Source organism: Phlebotomus papatasi, chromosome 1, assembly GCF_024763615.1.
Source record: "Phlebotomus papatasi isolate M1 chromosome 1, Ppap_2.1, whole genome shotgun sequence".
NCBI lineage: Eukaryota > Metazoa > Arthropoda > Insecta > Diptera > Psychodidae > Phlebotomus > Phlebotomus papatasi.
Genome location: NC_077222.1, coordinates 5,025,887 through 5,045,397, shown reverse-complemented (window position 1 = coordinate 5,045,397; position 19,511 = coordinate 5,025,887). Strand labels below are relative to the sequence as shown.

Sequence of the window (19,511 nt, the reverse complement as noted above, 5' to 3'; positions counted from 1 at the left end):
GTTATTTTTTTCTTTGTAGAAATTTTCTATGAAAATTCCACGCCATTTTTAATCAATTTTAGGAATTATTTTGAAGAAAAATATGAAAAAAATCCACTGGAAAAGTTATGGAATTCCGCAATATTAAACCATGGAAGCCATTAAGGCTGTTGCATGGAAAATTCCGCAGAGAATTTCGTGGAAATAAATAGCATTTTCCGAATTTTTAAAGGGACTGACTGTCGATTATACCGCTAATAATCCACAGGAAAAGACGTGAAAACATTCGTCGGAAAAGTCCATGGAAACTCGAGGACATTTCTTATTAGACGGTCCTATACAGAAATTTAGAGTAAAATTCCTCTTCGGAAGCCCACTGGGCTTTTTAGCGGTAAAATCCGCGGACATGGTAGAAAAGACTGCTGGAAATCCAGTGGAGTTGCCGCGGACATTGGCTTTAGGGTATTTTTAGACATCTGTCTCGGTAGCACGAATCACTTTATAAAATCCTTTTTGTCGAGTTCTAGATTCACTAATTTTGGCTCGTAAAGGATTTGCGAGAATCCCTTTGGTAAATTTTAAGCCCAATCGGAGGAAATGGAATTTCTTCACGATCGCAAGAGTTGAGAATATTGAGAATTTCACCTAATATCCGTGCATATTCCACCTGAACTGTGAAAAAGCACGCATTTATCTCACTCTTGAAGGTTTCGCATGATCGTATTGAAGAAAATTATTTATTTAAAGCCTGTGTCTTTTATTTTTTATTCTCTTGTCATCTCACCGTTGACTTGGATATTAAAATACCTTCCCTTTTATTTTTTCTTCTTCTTCTTCTTCTATTAAAACCTATCCTCCTGATCACACATCCGATGGTGAGCAGTGTCGCATGTAAAGCATATTATTATATCTGTAAATATTATAGGTAGTTGTCAAGGTAGAAAAGTTGATAGTCCATGGCGCCATTTCACATTCCATACCAACAAACAATCTAAAGTATCAAAGAGAGTAAGACTCCAGAAGCCAGTCAGCAAGAGGTCTTCGAGTTAACTTTTTTAATCGGACGTAAATACTCAACAAAAATTCTTTCTTTCTTTTTTTTTAATTGGGGTTTTTGTATAATATTGACAGAAATCACTTGAAACTTTTGTTGCAAATGTCAAAAGAAAAGGCATGTGGAAAAAGTTTGTAATTCCCCAAAAAATCTGCATAAATTGCGCAAAGTACACTCACCTCACTGTAGCCGGCATTAATTAAATTAGTCAATTGTTGACACATGAGAATGTCTCTTTCTCGTTCGGCCAAATTTTGATGATTTGCCACCTGTTGGCCCAATTGCGGTGTAGCTGATCCATCTGTTGTCATCTAGAGCGACCAAAGAGAGCAAAAATGAAAGCTATCCATAAAAGATCCAAGAACATAATCATCAATATTTTTCCACAGTAACAGGCACAAAATAACAACGACAACAAAAAAACAGATCGCGATCTTCATATATGATCTCTCAATGTCAATTGATTACATTTTATCTTCGTCTTATTGATACTTTGAAATGAGACTTGAGGGATATAATGGCTTTTAATCTGTGGAAAGAATCTCTGTTCGTTTTTTTTTATCCTCCTCTCATCTCTTCTCTATCATCTTTCTTATGGCAAAAACACCTTTTACAGTAGCAAGAAATGTGCAATTATTTAAATTTCTCTCTTTCTCTCTTACACTAATGATTCTGATCTTGGAGATTATACTTTTCTGTAACTCCAGATTATATTTCTCTTTCATAAATTCACAAGTACGACCAAGAGAAGTTGGTACATGAAATAAGTATATAAGCAAAAAAAAGGGTGGCAATGAGTCCCAGACTTTGCAAAATGCTGGAACTTGGAGTTTCCATGTCATGCTCTCAAAATTGATTTCACATTAAGGGAAGTCTTTCATACTTCGCACATACTCTAGCTTCGAACACTTCATATTTTTCTCATATCCCCTTAATAAGACAAAGACAAATAATATTTATACTAGATCCAAGAATTACGCACCTTACGGGATTATGCTATTATGCTCATACAATTATGCATGTTTGCCTAATATTGGATATCATTTTGTGAAACCATTGTTGAATTACACATTAGAATATACTGTTTTGTGAAGCGCAAAATTGAAGAACAATATGTTTATTAAAAAAAAACTTAAATTTCTTTGAGGTAAAATTTTTGAATATTCTGACAATTTCCTGAAGAACTCCGGGTAAAAACCAAAAAGTCCTTTTTATAAATTTTAGACTTTTTAGACTTAATCAAACGCAATCACCTCTAGGTGCATAACGTCATTTCCCTAAATTTTTTCTGGCGCGAAAATACGCTTATTCTCGGGATAAAGATAGCAAGATAATTTTTCGAATTCCTTTTTAACCACGATAAGACTTCTACCAAAACTATATTTTCTGAAATTTAATAAAGCGACAATATTATTTTGTATTATGAATTCTTAGACTTGTTCAGGAGTATAATTCGTTAAATATATTCTTGAAACATTTTCTCATAAAAATAATCTCAAATTTACTCTTGTCTAAAAATATCTTCAAAATTATTAGAAAAACTGAGTTTTATTTAATTAAAAATTTGATTCACTGATAAATATATGAAAGTAGACTAGCTATTGTATAGTCCACTAATATCTGGCTATATAAATCGACCAATACTCATATTTTTCTTCAAATTCAGAATGTTATGTCATTAAAATTAAATTAATTTCGTTAAAATTCTGGTCAAAATACGCACAGATGAAGTATAAAACGGTTAGGATTGCGCTGAAAACACGCACAGTTCAATCATAAAACGGTGAATGCGCTTAAAATCACGCACAGCTCCATCACAAAACGGTAAATGCGCTAAAAATCACGCACAGCTCAATTTTTAAAACGGTTTCGGGACGTCATCTACGGCATTTCTTGTTTCGGGTTAGATTATTTTCGATATCTTACTTTTTTTTCCAAATAATATCAAATTCAAAAACACTTGAAAATATTAAGTTTAGGAGAAAGTACCCATGCTTTTTACGATCGCAAGCTTTATAATTCAATTCAATTTATTTAAGAAGTCTTATCTTCTTGATTTTTCTTGACTTGTCTTCTAAGTGTAAAGAGGGAAAAGTTATTTGTCCTTTCCATTTAGAATTTAAAATTTTGAATTTTATAATCCATTAAGGATTCTAAAATTTGCCAAAAATTGGCAACTTATTATCGTTCTATAACTATTTAGAACCGATTCAGACTTTATCTATACAGAGATTTAAAGCCCTTTTCAATCTTTCTAAGCTTTTCTTAATCGGTTAAGAAATACGTTCTTCAGATTTTTACAAACTTTACTGCTCGAACTCAACGAGAGAGCAGTAGGTACAATTCGCTTTTTTTTCAACTTATCACCGCTCTGGAGCTTAAACGATAAGAGATATCAACTTCCGATCTACTGTGTACCCTAATAAAAAAAACATCTCTAGAAGTTTTTTCTCTTCCCCTACTCTTCTCCATCCTCTCCAAAACCATGCTTTTTGTCTTTGCTCAACATTGGCCCGATCTTTTTTAATTAATTTCGCATATGATCTGAAGGTAGCCCAGCCCCAAGCAAACATTTCGTCTATGACTGCAAAATACGCCATTTTGAATTATTAAATTGCGAAATTCATACACTCTGGAGGTCTCATTTTTCAACTGATTTATTTAAATTTGAGTTTTTTGGAAAGGTCTTGAAACTTCTTACCCGATTGTATCTGTTCCAAATACTGATAGTAACCAAATAGTAACCGTAATTGACTTTTTTCTTGAATATTCATTTTCCTTCGAGCACATTTCTTAACCAATTTTGTACTATTTCAGAATAGTTTTATGCTTTCTGAATCAATTTAATCGGTAATAAACCGGTGTACATTGAAAGATCTTGGAAAAAGATATTTCACGAGGAGCTCTATCTCGTGAATGCAAAAATTCCCCAAAATTTGGATGCATTGCTATTTCTTTTGATTTTGAAAAAGAATTAGGATTGACTCTAAGCGAATTTATCTATTAAAAGTTAGTCAAATTACAAGAGCTTTTCGAAAATCTTAAATAGGTATCTATAGATTTAACTGAAAAAGATTATATATTTTTTTTAAGTTCTTCAATGTTCTTACCTGCGATCCATTGGTGATATGCACAAATTTGCATAGATCTTTCCTTATTTGCTCCAGTGCATTTGTCGCATATTCCGACAATCGCGCCGATGACGGTGTCTTTCCGCCGGATGAATTCATTCCTATTGTTGTAGTTTGTCATATCATATCACAAAAAAGATATCCTACTTGGGACTTTTCTTTCAATTTTTTCCCCTTTTCACCCAACACTTTTACCAATTAATATTATTGTACAAAAAAAAAATGTTGTATTAATTCCAAAGGCACTTTGAGAAATATAATTGTTTAAAATAACTTCCTTTTCGAACCTTCTTATACTAACAACAAAAATGTCCACTAATCACTGGTTTAATTAAATTAATTGAGAAAGTATTAAACACACACAAATATCTCAAATATTTTCTGCACCGTTTCCTTATCAAAAAATTCCACATTAAAATCTTCCCTCGCGATGCAAATTGCTCAAATTCCAAATGAGCCACTTTTTTTTTCCTTCGTCTTTTGAGAGAGACAGAGGAGAATCCTTCAGTAATCACCCGGAGGCCAAGTTGATCGTCTTCTTCGTTGTCTCAATGGGAACTGCAAGAAAGAAAAAGAGGGAGAAAATGAGATATAGAGAAAAACAGATATACAAAATTTCAGAGAAGAAGGAGAAAAAAAATAATATACTAGGAGAGACATTAGTAAAATTGTTTTGTAATGGAATTCCTGCACCTGTCTTCCTTCTCTTTTTTTTTCTTTGCATCCACCCTATTTTTTAATATTTATTACTTCTCGCACTCTTCTTGTATATTTTCATCGTCTTCTATGTCTTAACAACCAATAAACCAATTTATTTTCCTACATTCTTAAATTTCAAAATATGCCTCGTATGCTTCTGTTTTTAGAGAATTCCTAAAACTAATTTTTCTGACAATTTTCCGATAAAAAGTCGCTACTTTCCCATCTTATTATATATTAGGTGAGATTCTTAACAATCTCACCTACTATAATCCTAACAAAATTTCATGTCGTCCGATCGACCTCAAACTTGGCCAAAACGTGTTTCAGCACTTCCTGATCACGAATATATATGTGGCTAATTTACGTTCCCGGCCGGCCGGCCGGCCGCTCTTTGGAGCTTAATAGCTCCTAAACTAAAAAAGATATCGACTTGCGGTTTTCGGTAAAGGTTATATATCGGGTGAAAATTGCAACTTGGTGCATTGACCCCCCACCCCCCTCCCCTCCTTCCGCCATTTTGAAGACCCCCCTTTTTTTGTTTTCTCAATAGCTCCGCCCCTATGGCATCGAGCGGGCTCAAATTTTAGTATGTTATAGCTGGGCCTTAGAGCTTTCCATCAATACCAAACTCAAGGTCCCCCGACCCCCCTGACCCGAGCTATAAGGGTCCAAAAAAAATTTCTTAAAATGGCCATAACTTCGGTTCTAATTGTCAGATTTTAAAAAGTGAGGGCTTTTTGGAAAGCTCTCGTGAAATGCCACTTCCCCTTCTAACATCACAAGTTCATAAAACCACCGCTAGGGGCGCTATTATTAAAAAGAAAATTTTTAAATCTTATAAGTTAAATAACTCAAAAATTCCATTGTGCATCGGGCTGAAATTTTAGTATGTTGTAGCCGTTGATTATACCTATCAAACAAAAAAAACCTTAAGTCGATCCATAACCCCTGACCCGAGCTATAAGGGGTCAAAGTTCGAACATTGACCGGCCTCTATCTCCGGTTCTAATTAACATAGCGACCTAAATTTTACCTTTTTGGTTTCGTCTTAATGAGCACTTTCAGATGGAAGTTCAAAAAGTCACCACAGGTGGCGCTGTAATAGCGTCAAAATTCATCGAAATTCAAAGTCACTTTTCTCAAAAACGGCATTGTGCAAGTTAATGAAATTTTAGTATGTTGTAGTCCAGTCTAGGACGTTTCCAAAATGGTGCGTATGTGCGCTGTGGTTTCAATAGAACCGGAGATATGAGGGGTCAAAGTTCACGAAATTCAAAAAATCATTTCTCCGGTTCTATGTGACCGATTTTGATGAATGAGGGCTTAAACGAAAGATCTCACCAAATGCTACAACTTTCTAGAATATTTGAACTTCGTGGGACCAACTCCAGGGGCGCCACAGTCAAAAAACCAATTTCAATATCACATAACCTCAATTATCTCGACTGTCGCTGAACCGATTTTGATGATTACTTCAACATAATTGTAGAGCACATTTGTCTCTACATTTCGTCCATACATCATTTTCCACTCAGACTACGCTATCACTCCGATTTTGCCGTTTAAGTGTGAAAAAATTGATTTTTCCAATAATAACGCTTTGAAATCACTCAGATGCCAATTTGACTGCATCTACTCCACCAAGACACTTAAAATATGGTTTTAAATGGAAAGTCCCGCAAAATACAACAATTCTTTGATATAGTTGAAGTTCACCAAATGAACACTTGGGGCGATCTGGTCGAAAAAACGAGTTAAGAAACAAAAAACCTCGCTTATCTTGGCTTCTGAGTAATCGATGAGTTCAAGTTCTACGGCAAAATTATAGAGAACATTCTGGTCTACATTTCACCCATATAACACTTTTCTGTCAGTTCATCCAAATCCTTGATATTTTGGTTTAAATACAAAATTTGTATAATTTCACGAATTTGATTCAAGATAACTGAATGGCGTCTCCCAACTTCAGCTCCAAATCGAATTTGCATGCACTCCGAGTTAGCTCACGTTAAGAATCTCACCTACATAAGCCGGTTAGGATTATCTGTCCCTTTTATATTGTTTACAATAGCGAATAAAAAAATGAGTAATATTACTATGTACTATAAATCCTGTTCAGATCTTCAGAAATGAAAGCGAAGGCAATGGATGTTGAAACAAAAATAAGTAAAAGATATGCAACAAAAACTATAAACAAAAATATATATTGGAAATAAAATAAATAAAAGTTTGTAAATAAATATAAAAAACATCAAAATAATCAAAAGAGAATTTAAAATATTAGCTACACAAGTGAACTTTGCAAAAATGTACGGCCTTTATATAGAAGCTAGCAGATATTTCACGTAAATCTAATTTTTGTAACTTCGAACTATACAAGATCGTTCATTATTAAGTTACTCAGGAGGACAGAAGATCATCTGATATCTTCAGAGTATGGGAGTTTCATGTGATGAACGTCCCATGGTGCTTGAGTTTTGTAAACTTATACAAAACTATAACTATACCTCGAAAATACATTCCCATCTTTACTGTTTACCGGTTGTCCTATGATGTAAACCGATTCATAAATAACTCAAAAGCCCTCCCAAATTGTTTTAAGAGAAAAAGAATTAATATTTGTTGACGAAAATTACTTTACGGCTAATAACCGGTTCATTAACAGTTAACAACCGATTTGAACCGATATATAAATCACTCAAAACATTTCCCAAAATACACCTTAAGACTAATATCGAATAAAAATTATTAATAACTGTAATAAACCGGTTCAAAACTGATTGGAACCAGTTCAATTTTATCGGAAATTCCAAGACCTTTACAAACGAGTCCAAACATGATACCATCCGGAAGAGAAATACGCTTTCTTGAGCGTTTTTAACCTTTGACATTGAAAAACAGTTATCAGGTATGGCTCTACGGTATTTTCGTAAAAGGACGAAATGTTTGCCAGAATAATCTCTTTATAATCTAAATATATCCAAAAATAAAAAAAATCACACCACGGGTTTTCGAGCAATCCGAAAAACAAGGTTTTTGAGGGGTAGGGTGGGAGATGGGGAAGGGCATGTTACCGATTCTTGGGTTGACTTATAGGGGGTCCGGAAGGTCCCATGTCGCTATCTCTAACCGTTTGGTCCCTAAAGGTGGCAACAGCTGGATGGACAGATGAACAGTGTGACGCCAAAAGACTCGAAACTTCAGATTTCCAAAATTCTACCAAAATACAACCCCCTGGATCGAGGGCATATATACAGTCGGTGTCAAAAGTTTGTTGCCTCATGTATGTTCGGGAAACCAGAGGGCCAATTTTTATCACTCGTCCTCGCACCCGTCAGCTCTTTAGTGGCCGAGAGAAATCCACTCACTCACTCACTCCGCAGATTCAAATCCTTCTGTAACGAATTCTTTATAACATAAAGTAATCGTTACACGTACTCAAGAATCTGCGGGGTATGCGAGTCGACTTCTCTCGGCCACTAAAAAGCTAATGGGTGCGAGTAAGAGTTTCAAAAATTTGCCCTCAGGTGAAACGAACAATAGAAAAAATTACTTTTCAAAATTTTTCTTTTTGCAAATCAGTAGTCTGTAATGCGTAGCCCTTATCTATGTATTTCAAAACAAATTCACAAATTCAAAACAAACAAAATTCTACCATTTGTCTCTCAAATGATTTAAATTCAAAATATAACTGGATGACATGATGCTTTTTGCACATATTGGACCATTTTGAGTAACTTTTCATATGAGGCAACAAACTTTTGACACATGAAAAATGAACAACTTTAGGAAAACAATTTTTTTTATATAAAGTAAAATGAATTATTTATATTGAAATACACAAGTAGGATCTGCAGATTACAGGCTAGTAATTTGCAAAAAAAAAATTAAAAAGTATTTTTTTCTATTGCTTTTTTCCACCTGGTCTCCCGAACATAGGGGAAAGTACTCTCCCTTCGAACATTCACGCCTTTGAATGATGTGAATTTTCTTTTAGTTTTCCTAAGAGACTTGGACATTTCTATTAGAATTAGTTGGCTTATCATCAATTTTTGATAATTCCGTGATAATTTAGTGTAAATCTCTTACGACAAACAAAAGAAATTGATATTATTCGAAGGCATGAACGTTCGAAGGGAGAGTACTTTTCCGTACATGAGGCAACAAACTTTTGGCACCTACTGTATATGTCTAAATACTGCTCTCTCTGTGAAATTCGAGCAGTTAAAATACATTTCCCTTTGAGATAGAGGAAAGTGATTTTCAACTAAGTTCTTGAACGGTAAATTCCCTAAAATAATGCGTTTATTTGAAATCTCTCAAGTTTTCTGAAAACATGAAACGCATGCTTTTGAAAAAGTAGTCTTATTTTGCTTATTTTATTGCCAGTTTTCGATTGATGTGCTCTATTGGGCAAAAATGTATTTTTTTATTATTATTTTATTACAATTTTTGTATTAAATAATCCAAATAGCACTTTTCCGTGCATTTTCTCTATAAGCTGGGAGATCACCGTGAAATTCCACACACTGAATCACTCTCTCTCTCCCGACTCTACGCATTTCTCGCTAATCATTTAGAGTAGATTTTCCTCAATTGAAAATGCGAGTCTTTGTTGTTTTTTTTTCGTGTGTGTGCAGCATGAAATTCCATCAAATATTTGAACACCATCGAGACCATGTGTTTGCCATATGTCAGCACGCGAGGGAGAAAATTTTTCACAGAGTGAGAGAGAGAGAGAAAAGCACTATTTTAGAGGGCATGCATAGTGAAAAGTGTTTGCATGAGAAAGAAAATCCAGTTTCTGTAGCAATTTTCCATTTTAAAATATTGATTATTGAGAAGTTTGCCATCTCTCTCACACCTTACATGTGTGTATGTTTATTTTTCGGCTTTTCCTTTGAGTGTGAGTCACGACTAGATTAGAAAAAAAATGTATATTCACACCGAAAATATTTCAATAAATCTCAAAAGGAGTCACAAGAAATAGTGTTGAAGGAAAAGATGAGATAGAAAAAAAAACGAGAATTAAAAGAATTTGACAGAATGAGATGGATAGTGTTGCAAATAAAACGAAAAAAAATATGAAGGAAAGACCTTAAAGCGATGGAATTTATATTATATTTATTTGCGTGTGTTTCTTCAACAATGTATTTGTGGTATTTTTTTTAATATTATTGTCCATGCATATGTCAATGTGTTTGTGTATAAAAGTGTGAGGGGGAGTGAGAGAGAGAAAGACACATTTGGATCAAATAGGAATGTAGATGATCGTAAAGGTGTAAGAGAGATAGTTGGTGAAATTTTCAAAATTCCATTTGGAATGCCAAATGCGTGAGAGGTGAAATACCAAAAGAGATTCCAATGAGAAAGTGAGACAAAATGTGCGCACGAGACTTTTTTACATTAAAGATCTTCACCTTACCTCAAAACCATCTCCCCAATTCCCCATATCTTTCTCTTTCACTCTTTCTTACACGCTTTTCCTTTGATCACACAAAATATTTTAATGTTTCTTTAATCCTCTCACCATTTCATTCCCACACAAACATATCGCTTATCTATCTTATTCATTCGCACACGTCAATTAGACATGCAAAAAAAGATCATCTATTGAATTTTTTCGAACTAGATAATTTTTTATTATTTTTTTTACTAAAAAAATTGTTTTTAATTAAAATTTACTTGAATACTTACTATCTCACTTTACAATTCATAATATAATATTATACAAGAAGTTAAAAACAAAATATTTTTAAAAAGAAACTACCCCTATGACACTGTTTAAAACTACCCTTTTACACTTTAAGAATTTAATACAAGGTGTAGTCCAAAGATTTGTAAAATACAGAAAAACTAGAACCCAAATGTCAACCAAAAATCCAAAAATAAAAGGATCTAAAAATTTAAAAATCTTACGCAAGACTAACTTTCCGAGTTAGGATTTTAACAAGGACAATACAAATTAGCTATTTAGTTGTCTATAACTATTTATATCAATTCATTGTTTACTATTCTAAATTGATAATATCGGAAATAAGGTTTTCCCCTAAATTCTATGAAAAGTCTATTTAATAACGATCAATTAGCTTACTCAAACTCAAGATAGAGAGAAGTAGAGCACTTTTGAATTGGGACACCTTTGAAATAAGACTTTTTTTCAAGTATTTTTAAAGAGAACTGGATTTTATCATAATATAATTTAGCTAGACAAATCAATGTTGAAGCTAATTTACATTATAGACTTCGATTCTTTTCAAAAACAGAAGAAAAATATTCAATTTCAAAAGTACTCTAATTCAAAGGTGCCCCATTTTCCTCTACTGAACTAGAGATTCAATGGCAAGAGGTATTATTGATGGGTCCCGGTCAAAATCCCGAAAACCAAAATCCGGAAAACCATAATCCCGATAACCAAATCCCGAATTTGAAACCTTGAAAAAACCAATAGAATCTGATATGGTGTATTTTGTACCTCTATAAACGATAGGGGGAAGTGGGGCACCTTTGAATGTGGGGCACCTTTGAAATTGGGATTTTTCACCTATTCTTAAATAAAATTGAGCCTTATCGTGATATAATTTAGGTGCACAAACAGATTGAGAAGCTAAATTACATTATGATATGGCTCAGTTCCATTTAAACATAGGAAAAAATCCCAATTTCAAAGGTGTCCCACTTCCCCCTAGGGACAAAAATAGCTCAAAAGTTTAAGTAATTTTTCTGCCAATACCAATGAATCATAATTTTATCTCTAATGAAAGATATTACGTTGGGGTAGGTTGTGCTGCTTTGTACGGAAATTATGTCCAAGATTTAAGATTTTTTTACTGAATACCACACAAACCAAATCAGTTAAAGTACTATGTCAAAAAAATCTCTTATTAAATTCATAATCTCGCCTCACAAAATTCCTGGAAATCCTTGGATTTTCCTCTACACGAAAATGAAAATTTAGTGTCGATTATTACGAAGCTGCCCTGGTTTGCTCAGCTGCGTACAACATTTTGCACACCTATGTAGGCTTCATTTTCCCAGAAAACATTACACTGGACACAAAAATATGCACATCACTGCCTAGCTGAAACTTTCATCTACTTGTTTCCACCGCTTGTTTGGTTAGGGGTGATTCTCTCATATTCACAACTATTGTAATATTCTACTACTCTACGATAACATGCAAACATTAGAAAGAAATAACTTCAGATAGTCAGGAAAAATTGTTTTCTCTATTGGTCACGGGTGACCCAATCGTCCTTAACACTAAACCTACCGACCGTTTTTGGTCGTTTTCGGTCGTTTTTCGGTAAAACCGGACCGTGTTAGGGTAGGATACTCAACAAATTTGTATTGGAAAAGAGCAAAAGATTAAATTTTAAACAATGAAAAATTATAGGGGAAGTGTGCCAAATTTCGGCCACCTTCTAATTTAGACCACTTTGAGTGTAATTTCGGCCATGCAAATAAATCAATTAAAATTATGTATGTAATCTTCGAATAGTCAATGAATTCATTCATTCATTCATTCATTTTCAACCGCTTATCCCTATTGGGGTCAATGAATTCATTTTGCTTTTAAATATTTATTAATTTTAGGATGTATTAACACAAAGACCGTTAAATTTTAGGTATAATTTGAATTTAAATTGCGTTGCAAAAACTCGGAAATTCGAGGAACAAAAAAGGTGGCTGAAATTGCAAACTGGCCGGAATTTGGCACACTTACCCTACGTTGTAGAAACTCAGTGTGGAAAGAGTCTTACAAAAAATGTGACAGATCACTTGTGTTTCTAAAGTGATTTAAAGAAAACAAAGATGATAAACTAGTTTTCAAGGTTCCACACAACCCTCCCGAAAAGGAAGTAACAAAAAATATCAATATGAATTAAAAACATTGCATTTCAAACTTAGGACTTCGGTGCTTATATGCAACTTATGCCGAAATTTGGCACACTTACCCTATTACATGCATATTTAAAGAACTCATAAAGTTTGATAGTGACATTGTACCGTTTAAATAAGGGAAGTGTACCACGGATCGGAATGTTAAAAGAGGTGTTCCATATTTAGTTGAAAATATAAGCCTCAAAAGACTATTTGATATTCTTGTATGTGCCAATTGGTGTATTAGTATTCCATTTAACTATATCTGACTATTTGCAGTTTGACCATTTACTAGAATTAAAAAAAGATAGGTGTAATTGCGAGAATGCATTGTGTTCCACGGATCGGAAGGGACTTAATCCAGTGTTCCACGGATCGGAAGGGGGTGTACCACGGATCGGCAGACAAAAAATATTGACAATTTTAAATGAATTTGGTCTTATTTTTTTTAAATAAATTTTGCTATTTATTTCATTTCTCTATATTTTCGAGTTTAATTAGTTTAGTACAATATTTTTTGAACTTCAAATTTTGCGATTTTTTTTCGAGTTTATTTTTTTATCGGCCTCCAGCTTCCTCTTCAATTTTCTTTCTTCCTGTTTTTGTTTCTTGTCTTTTTCACCCAGTTCTTTTTCAAACTTCTTTCTTAGCCTTTCCTCTCGCTTTTTTTGTTTTTCTTCTTCTAATATTAGTTTTTCTGTTTCTTTTCGCCTATGATACTCCTGCCACTTTTCAGACGTCACTGATATAGGAAGTTTTTCCTTTTTCCTGGTCTTTCCATCCTTGCTTTTATCGATTATTGGCTTTGGCCAAAATAAAACATCATCGAAAACGTTCTCAATTTTAATGGGTTGGATTTCAATCGAATGTTGAAATATTTCCGTCGGCTCCAAAGCAACTTCCCCCGATTGCAGAACATCTTCTGCCCGATCCAGCACGCCTTCTACCGGCTTCAGGACTCCTTCTGACGGCTCCACGAGGGTTTCTGCGGGCTGAACGAAGCACTCCGACGGCTCTAGGAAGCCTTCTGTCGGCTCCAGGACGACTTCCAACGGATCCAAGACACCTTCCACTGGCACCATGACTTCTTCCATTGTGTCCGGGACACTTTCCACTGGCTGTATGATAATTTCCACTGGCTCAATAAGGACGCTTTCCACCGGTTCTAGGACACCTTGCACCGGCTCCAAGGAAGCTTCCACTGAATGTGAGAATTCGTCGTTCTGATTAATTTGAGTTTCCGCCACATTCAGAGAGTTTCCGATCTTAGGAACTGATTCCAGTTCATACTTGAACTTCTGCCATTCCGAAAATAAATACCTGTATTCAGGTGCTCCTTTCCATTCCTCAAATTCATATTCTTGGAATTGCTTCAAAACGTCCTCTGGAATGAGTTCCTTCAGAGCTCTTAAAATCGGACAAATTGTTTCAAGATTTTTGGCAGGAGATTCAATGATTCTTTGTTTGACCGTGGAAGGTCCTGCTACAATTTTATCTGTGTCAATTGCTTGATGATTGAAGGGAAATAGGCCGCAATGGCGGAAACCATTTCTTAGAATTTCCCTATTTCTAAGAGATCTAATAGCTTTCTCCAAAGTCGGAGTGAAATTTTGACGGCTGAATCTCTCCCTCGGGTGAGACAATTGCCATCGCCCACGTTCTTTGGCCCATGCCGCCTTCAACGGGGAGAAGTACCCAGCATCCAGGGGTTGAATAATATGTGTGGAATTGGGGTACAGCACAATAATCTAAAAAACAATAATTTTAGTTTGGTAAAAATTTGATTTAAAATTAATAAAAACTTTAGAATTCACCTCAATTCCATGACTGGAGCAAAACTCACTCAGTGGGAGAGTGAGATGAGATTTGTGTCCATCCACATACAAAATCACGGGAAGCGGGACTTCGTTTTTGACTAACCATGGGTAAAAGGTGTTGGCGACGTATTCGAAGAAGCACTCTCCCGTCATCCACCCTTTGTCTGAGCGGCCAATCGCCCAACCGTTTGGAACCGTCTTTGCCAGATGTCCAGGCACTCTTTTGTATGCGAAAATCACCAGGGGGGGCGCCATATCTCCATCAGCGGATACCATAAACAAACATGTGATATTTTCATGATCGTTTGCATATGACACCGAGTGGACTGATTTGGCTCCTTTCTTCGCCAAGCCTTTCACTCCCTTTGGGGACATTTCAAAACCCGTCTCATCGCAATTAAAAATGCGATTAGGTCCAATGTCCAAGAGCCCCCTCTCCGTAAGATATTCCTGGACCTCCATAAACCATGAATCCAAGTTCTCTCTTGTGATTTTTGCTCGTCTTTCACTCAAATTCTGTACAATTCGCACAGACACTTCTGGGTTTCTCCTTAAAAAACCATTAAACCACTTCCTTCCAGGAAGGTTGTTACTGAATGGCGTCTGAAGATTTTTGTTTTTCACCCAGATGCTAACTGTATCTTGCAGCTCTGATTTGACGACCGGAAACCCGGTTTCAGCTCGTTTTATAATCCACTGTGCCAGCTTAGATTCCTCGTCTTTACTCAATACAGGTGCACCAGCGTATTTTTCTTCTGGCTGTTTGCCGGAAAACTTATCGCTCAAAGTGCTTCTGGGCACTCCGTAATGGGCAGACACTTTCGATGCGGATTCCCCTGCCTTCATTGCATCCAATGCTTTCCGCAAAGCTTCCTTTGAATATTGTAACTTTTTTGGCATTTTTTCACTTTGTATTCACAAGAAACTTCTAAAATTATTGGATCTTTTGAAACTCACTAGGATTCTCTCACGGCAAAAACATAACCAAAAATAGTCGTGCGAATGACATTTGAGCTCGCTGAGCGCAATTTCCAGGAAAAAAAATGCGTCGATACGAGGAACAGAGGGAAGAAAGTGTACTTGTAGCGAAAAAATAATTTATTTTCAATATTTTCTGCTGAGATAATTAATAAAATTCATTGATTATGAAATTATAATGACTGAGGTCTAATTTTATGATCTACACAGGTTTCTAAATTACTTTAATAAAGTATAATTCCTAATATTCTGACTGCCAAATTCTCCTGTAAAATTTTAAGAAAGTAGTGAATGGTGGTAAACTGGCTAAGACTCTGACACAGATATTTAATAAATGAGGCAAATAATAACAATTTTCTTGGAAACTCGAAGAGAAATTTAGTTTTGTAAATTAAATATGACCTAACGTAATGCATCTTGCTAAAGATAATTGCTATAATGCAGCGAATAATTTTCAAAAATTCATTTTATTTTGGGGATCCGATACGCGGGACAGCCTTCCGATCCGAGGAACACTGACGATCGCTGGAACATTTACCTTATGTGCTAATTTTAAACCGGTTAATTTGACCGAGTCTTGGTAGGTTTAGTGTTAAAGAGTTAAAGGCCGTTTAGTTTTGCTTTGAGTCCTTTGTGTATACTAAAATCAGTTCCATAGAACCAAAGAAATGATTTTTTTTTTCAAGTTTGAATTGTGTCACGTTTTTGTTATAGGGGAAGGTATTTAGGATTCAGGTTTCGACCGTTACATTTTTCCCCATGTTTTTTTTAATGAATCCGACATAAAGTTTCAGGAAATGTGTGACTTAAGACTGGCTATTCAAATATATTGCTATTAGATCAGACTCATTAAAGCAGAGGTGAGCAAGGTCCGTTTGAAACCGAACAAACGTCAAATGAAAACTGTACGTCAATGGTCAAAACGCTACCTTTGACGTTATTTTGACGTTTATTCGGTTTAAACCGGTTCTTGCTCACCCCTGCATTAAAGGAATATGGGATAAACACGAAGTGTTCGAAGCCAGAGTCTGTCCGAAGCCTGAAAGCCTTCCCCTACTACTTTTTAAATTCAAAATATTTCTTTCTGTTTTTTTTCTGTGGACAAAAAAATCATTTACTTGTATTTTGTCAATTAAGAAAAAGAACATAAAAAAGAATCAATAGTGATTAAAATCAAGTAAGATGGCAAAACCGCGAATACAGAAAAAAAATAGTGTGTGAATGAATAATGTGTGTGTGAAATATTTTAGGAATTATTCGCCTATTGCCTTCTCATTCACCCACTATTCTACAAAGTCGACTAAAAAGAGAAAAAGTGTATTCAATAAGAGAGAAATTTTTAGCATATTTCTCATACATTGTCATACATGCTTTTTCCCTCCTTTCCGCCAAACTTATTTTTTTCTCAGTGTATTTTTCTCGCCTTTTCAAAATTATCTTTCCGGCAAAGAATTTCGCGGGGTGAACCGCAAAAAAAAATTCCATGAGAGAGGTGAAATTTTAGAGGATTTTTCATCTCTTCATTAACTCAAAAAAAAGAAAAAAAAGAAAATGTGTGAGGTTGAAGAAATATGTGAGAAAAATTCTTTTCTTTGTGATTTTGCCAAAAAATCCCGAGGAATTTCTCTCACTCTCTCACATTTTCAATAAATTTTACATTTATATATTTTGCTAACTTTTATACACACATTTTTCTTTTTTTTTATTATTTTTTTTTTCTGTGTTCCTTTTCGTGCAAACACCACGAGAAAAAATTTGCACAAAATTATCCACACAATGTGCGAGTAAACAGAAGAAGAAAAAAATTGTGTTGAAAAATTACACATTCGCAATGATAGCCAATGAGCAACAAAAAAAATGCTCTATGTGAAATTCCTAAAATATTTACCAGCAGATAAAAAAAAACGTAGCATTATGTTAAATAATCCCATATCAGTTTGCAACCCCCGAAAAGATTCTCCCATCTTTTGCTATATTTATTTATTAAGATGATTTGTTTGTTTGCAAATTGCCCACTGTTTCTGTTTATTTATTTTCTATTCTTGCGACTTTTTTTTTCTTCCTTCTTTTTGCCTCTGCTGCAGATGGTTCTTCTTTGACAGTGTAGATGTTTAAAAGAAGAAGGAAAAAAAAACTGTGCTACAATGTCGATAAAATAATTTTTTTTAAATGTTTCATCATAAATCACAAAAAAAAGTGTGGAATTTTTCTCACTTCTCCGTCTGGTTTCAGCACGAGTATCGTGTGTTTTGTCTTTTTGGAAACCCAAGAAAAGATCCTCCCAAAATTTTACAATGCACGACCACAGAATTGCAATCAGATGGAACAGAGAGCAACCAAGGAAGTGTCACGAAATTTTACAACTCTCTCAGAGCTTTTATGGTTCATCGATGGTATTTATTCCATGCAGAGATGATGATTTAGTGCTTCTAATTTCAACACACAATTTTATGTGGTTTTTTTTTTTAAAGAAAATCTGTCTCTTCGAAAATATTTTGCATTTATGATTTAAATAACCAAATAAAATTTAATTTGCTCACAAATTTCTTCTTTAACCTTTTTCACAAAGACTTTGTCATATTTTGTATAGAATAGTATAGGAAGAATTAGCTAGTCCATTAAATTATACATCTGTTGCTGAATTTAATAAATTTAGACTGAAGTATAGGGGAGACTGGGGCAAGAAGTCATAAATGGAAAATTTCAAAATTCAATATCTTCCAAGATAAATAGCGGCTTAAAATTTTTTTCCATAGATAGCCTCCATAGACCTTCTTTAATGTCGTAAGTTTCTTAGAATTCAAACATGAAATTTAGAAAATAAAAAATATCGAAATTTTTAGCCCTATTTTCAAAATATTTTCCTTGAAGAATATATCAATTGTTACCTATTTTTCAAAATTTACGCACAGGTGATAGTTTCTTAAATTATTCGGATTCTTTGAATACGAAGCCGCTATCTATTTTGTAATTAATTACACTGTGCAACGATGATTTTGTCCCTGGGTTCTCATGCTATTTTTTCTATTGCTAGGGTCAAATGATTTACGAAAATACTTATCATTTTGATTTCATTTGGATTTTGCGCCTGGTATTTACGAGAAACGGTTTTTTCCGTTTTTTGATACTTGGGTGCCGATATCTCCGAATCTGCTGAACCGATTTATTTCTCACTAAGGAATAAGTTGTTCTCCTTTAGATGCCCGATAAATCCTCTGAGCAGATGAAGTTCGTACAACCGACACCAGGGGCGCTGTAGTCCCATAAATGTCAGAAAACATGTAAAAATCGAAATTTGTAGCAACTTTGATCAAGAATATCTCGAAAACTAAAACTGTCCTTAACAATCTGATTTATGGGTTTGATAGAGAATTTTATTAGCTACATTTTTGTTCATATACAACTTTTTGCTCAGATTATTTTTTAATCTTGTGATTATAAGGGATTAAAATGTTGTTAAAAAGTCATAACATTTTATTTCAGTGCCAGTGGGTATAATAAAATTTGCAACGTTGAGTCAAATTAGCCATCATGCGTTTTTTCTTCGAAATCATTCGCATTCCTAAAATTTCAGATAAATGTTTGTTAAAATATATAACCGACTTTATCATATTCAAAATTATAAGATTCTTCCTCCTGTATTACTTTGTTGAAACTGAATAAATGAAGCGAAATAAGAATACGAGCTTCGATATTATTTATTATTATTATTATCAGAAAATATTATTCCTTAAGAGAGACAGTAAATGAAAGAACGGTAAGGATAAGAAAAAGATAAAACGCTTTCATAGTAAAATGTTTAAGAATTTTATATCTGGAACAACAATAACAATTTTAGAAACAAAGCAAGCTTATTAAATTGCTTTTTTATATTTATTGAGATTGATGCGATTGATGCCCAGTGCACAACAAATTTTGTTATGTAAACATATTATTGAACATTAAGAATGAGTGAAAAAGATCTAA

At 34.3% G+C, this 19,511-nt stretch overlaps 1 protein-coding gene across 1 annotated transcript in view; it reads right to left on the bottom strand.

Annotated features, from left to right (window-relative positions):
• Positions 1–19,511, bottom strand: part of LOC129798496 (serine/threonine-protein kinase Warts) — a 40,926-nt gene that overhangs the window by 16,701 nt on the left and 4,714 nt on the right. Inside the window, exons 2-3 of the mRNA XM_055841671.1 lie at positions 4,144–4,722; positions 1,213–1,344 (exon numbers count right to left, since the gene is read on the bottom strand). Coding sequence (XP_055697646.1) covers positions 1,213–1,344; positions 4,144–4,263 — 252 coding nt within the window. The 5' untranslated portion in view covers positions 4,264–4,722. The remainder of the gene's footprint in view (positions 1–1,212; positions 1,345–4,143; positions 4,723–19,511) is intronic.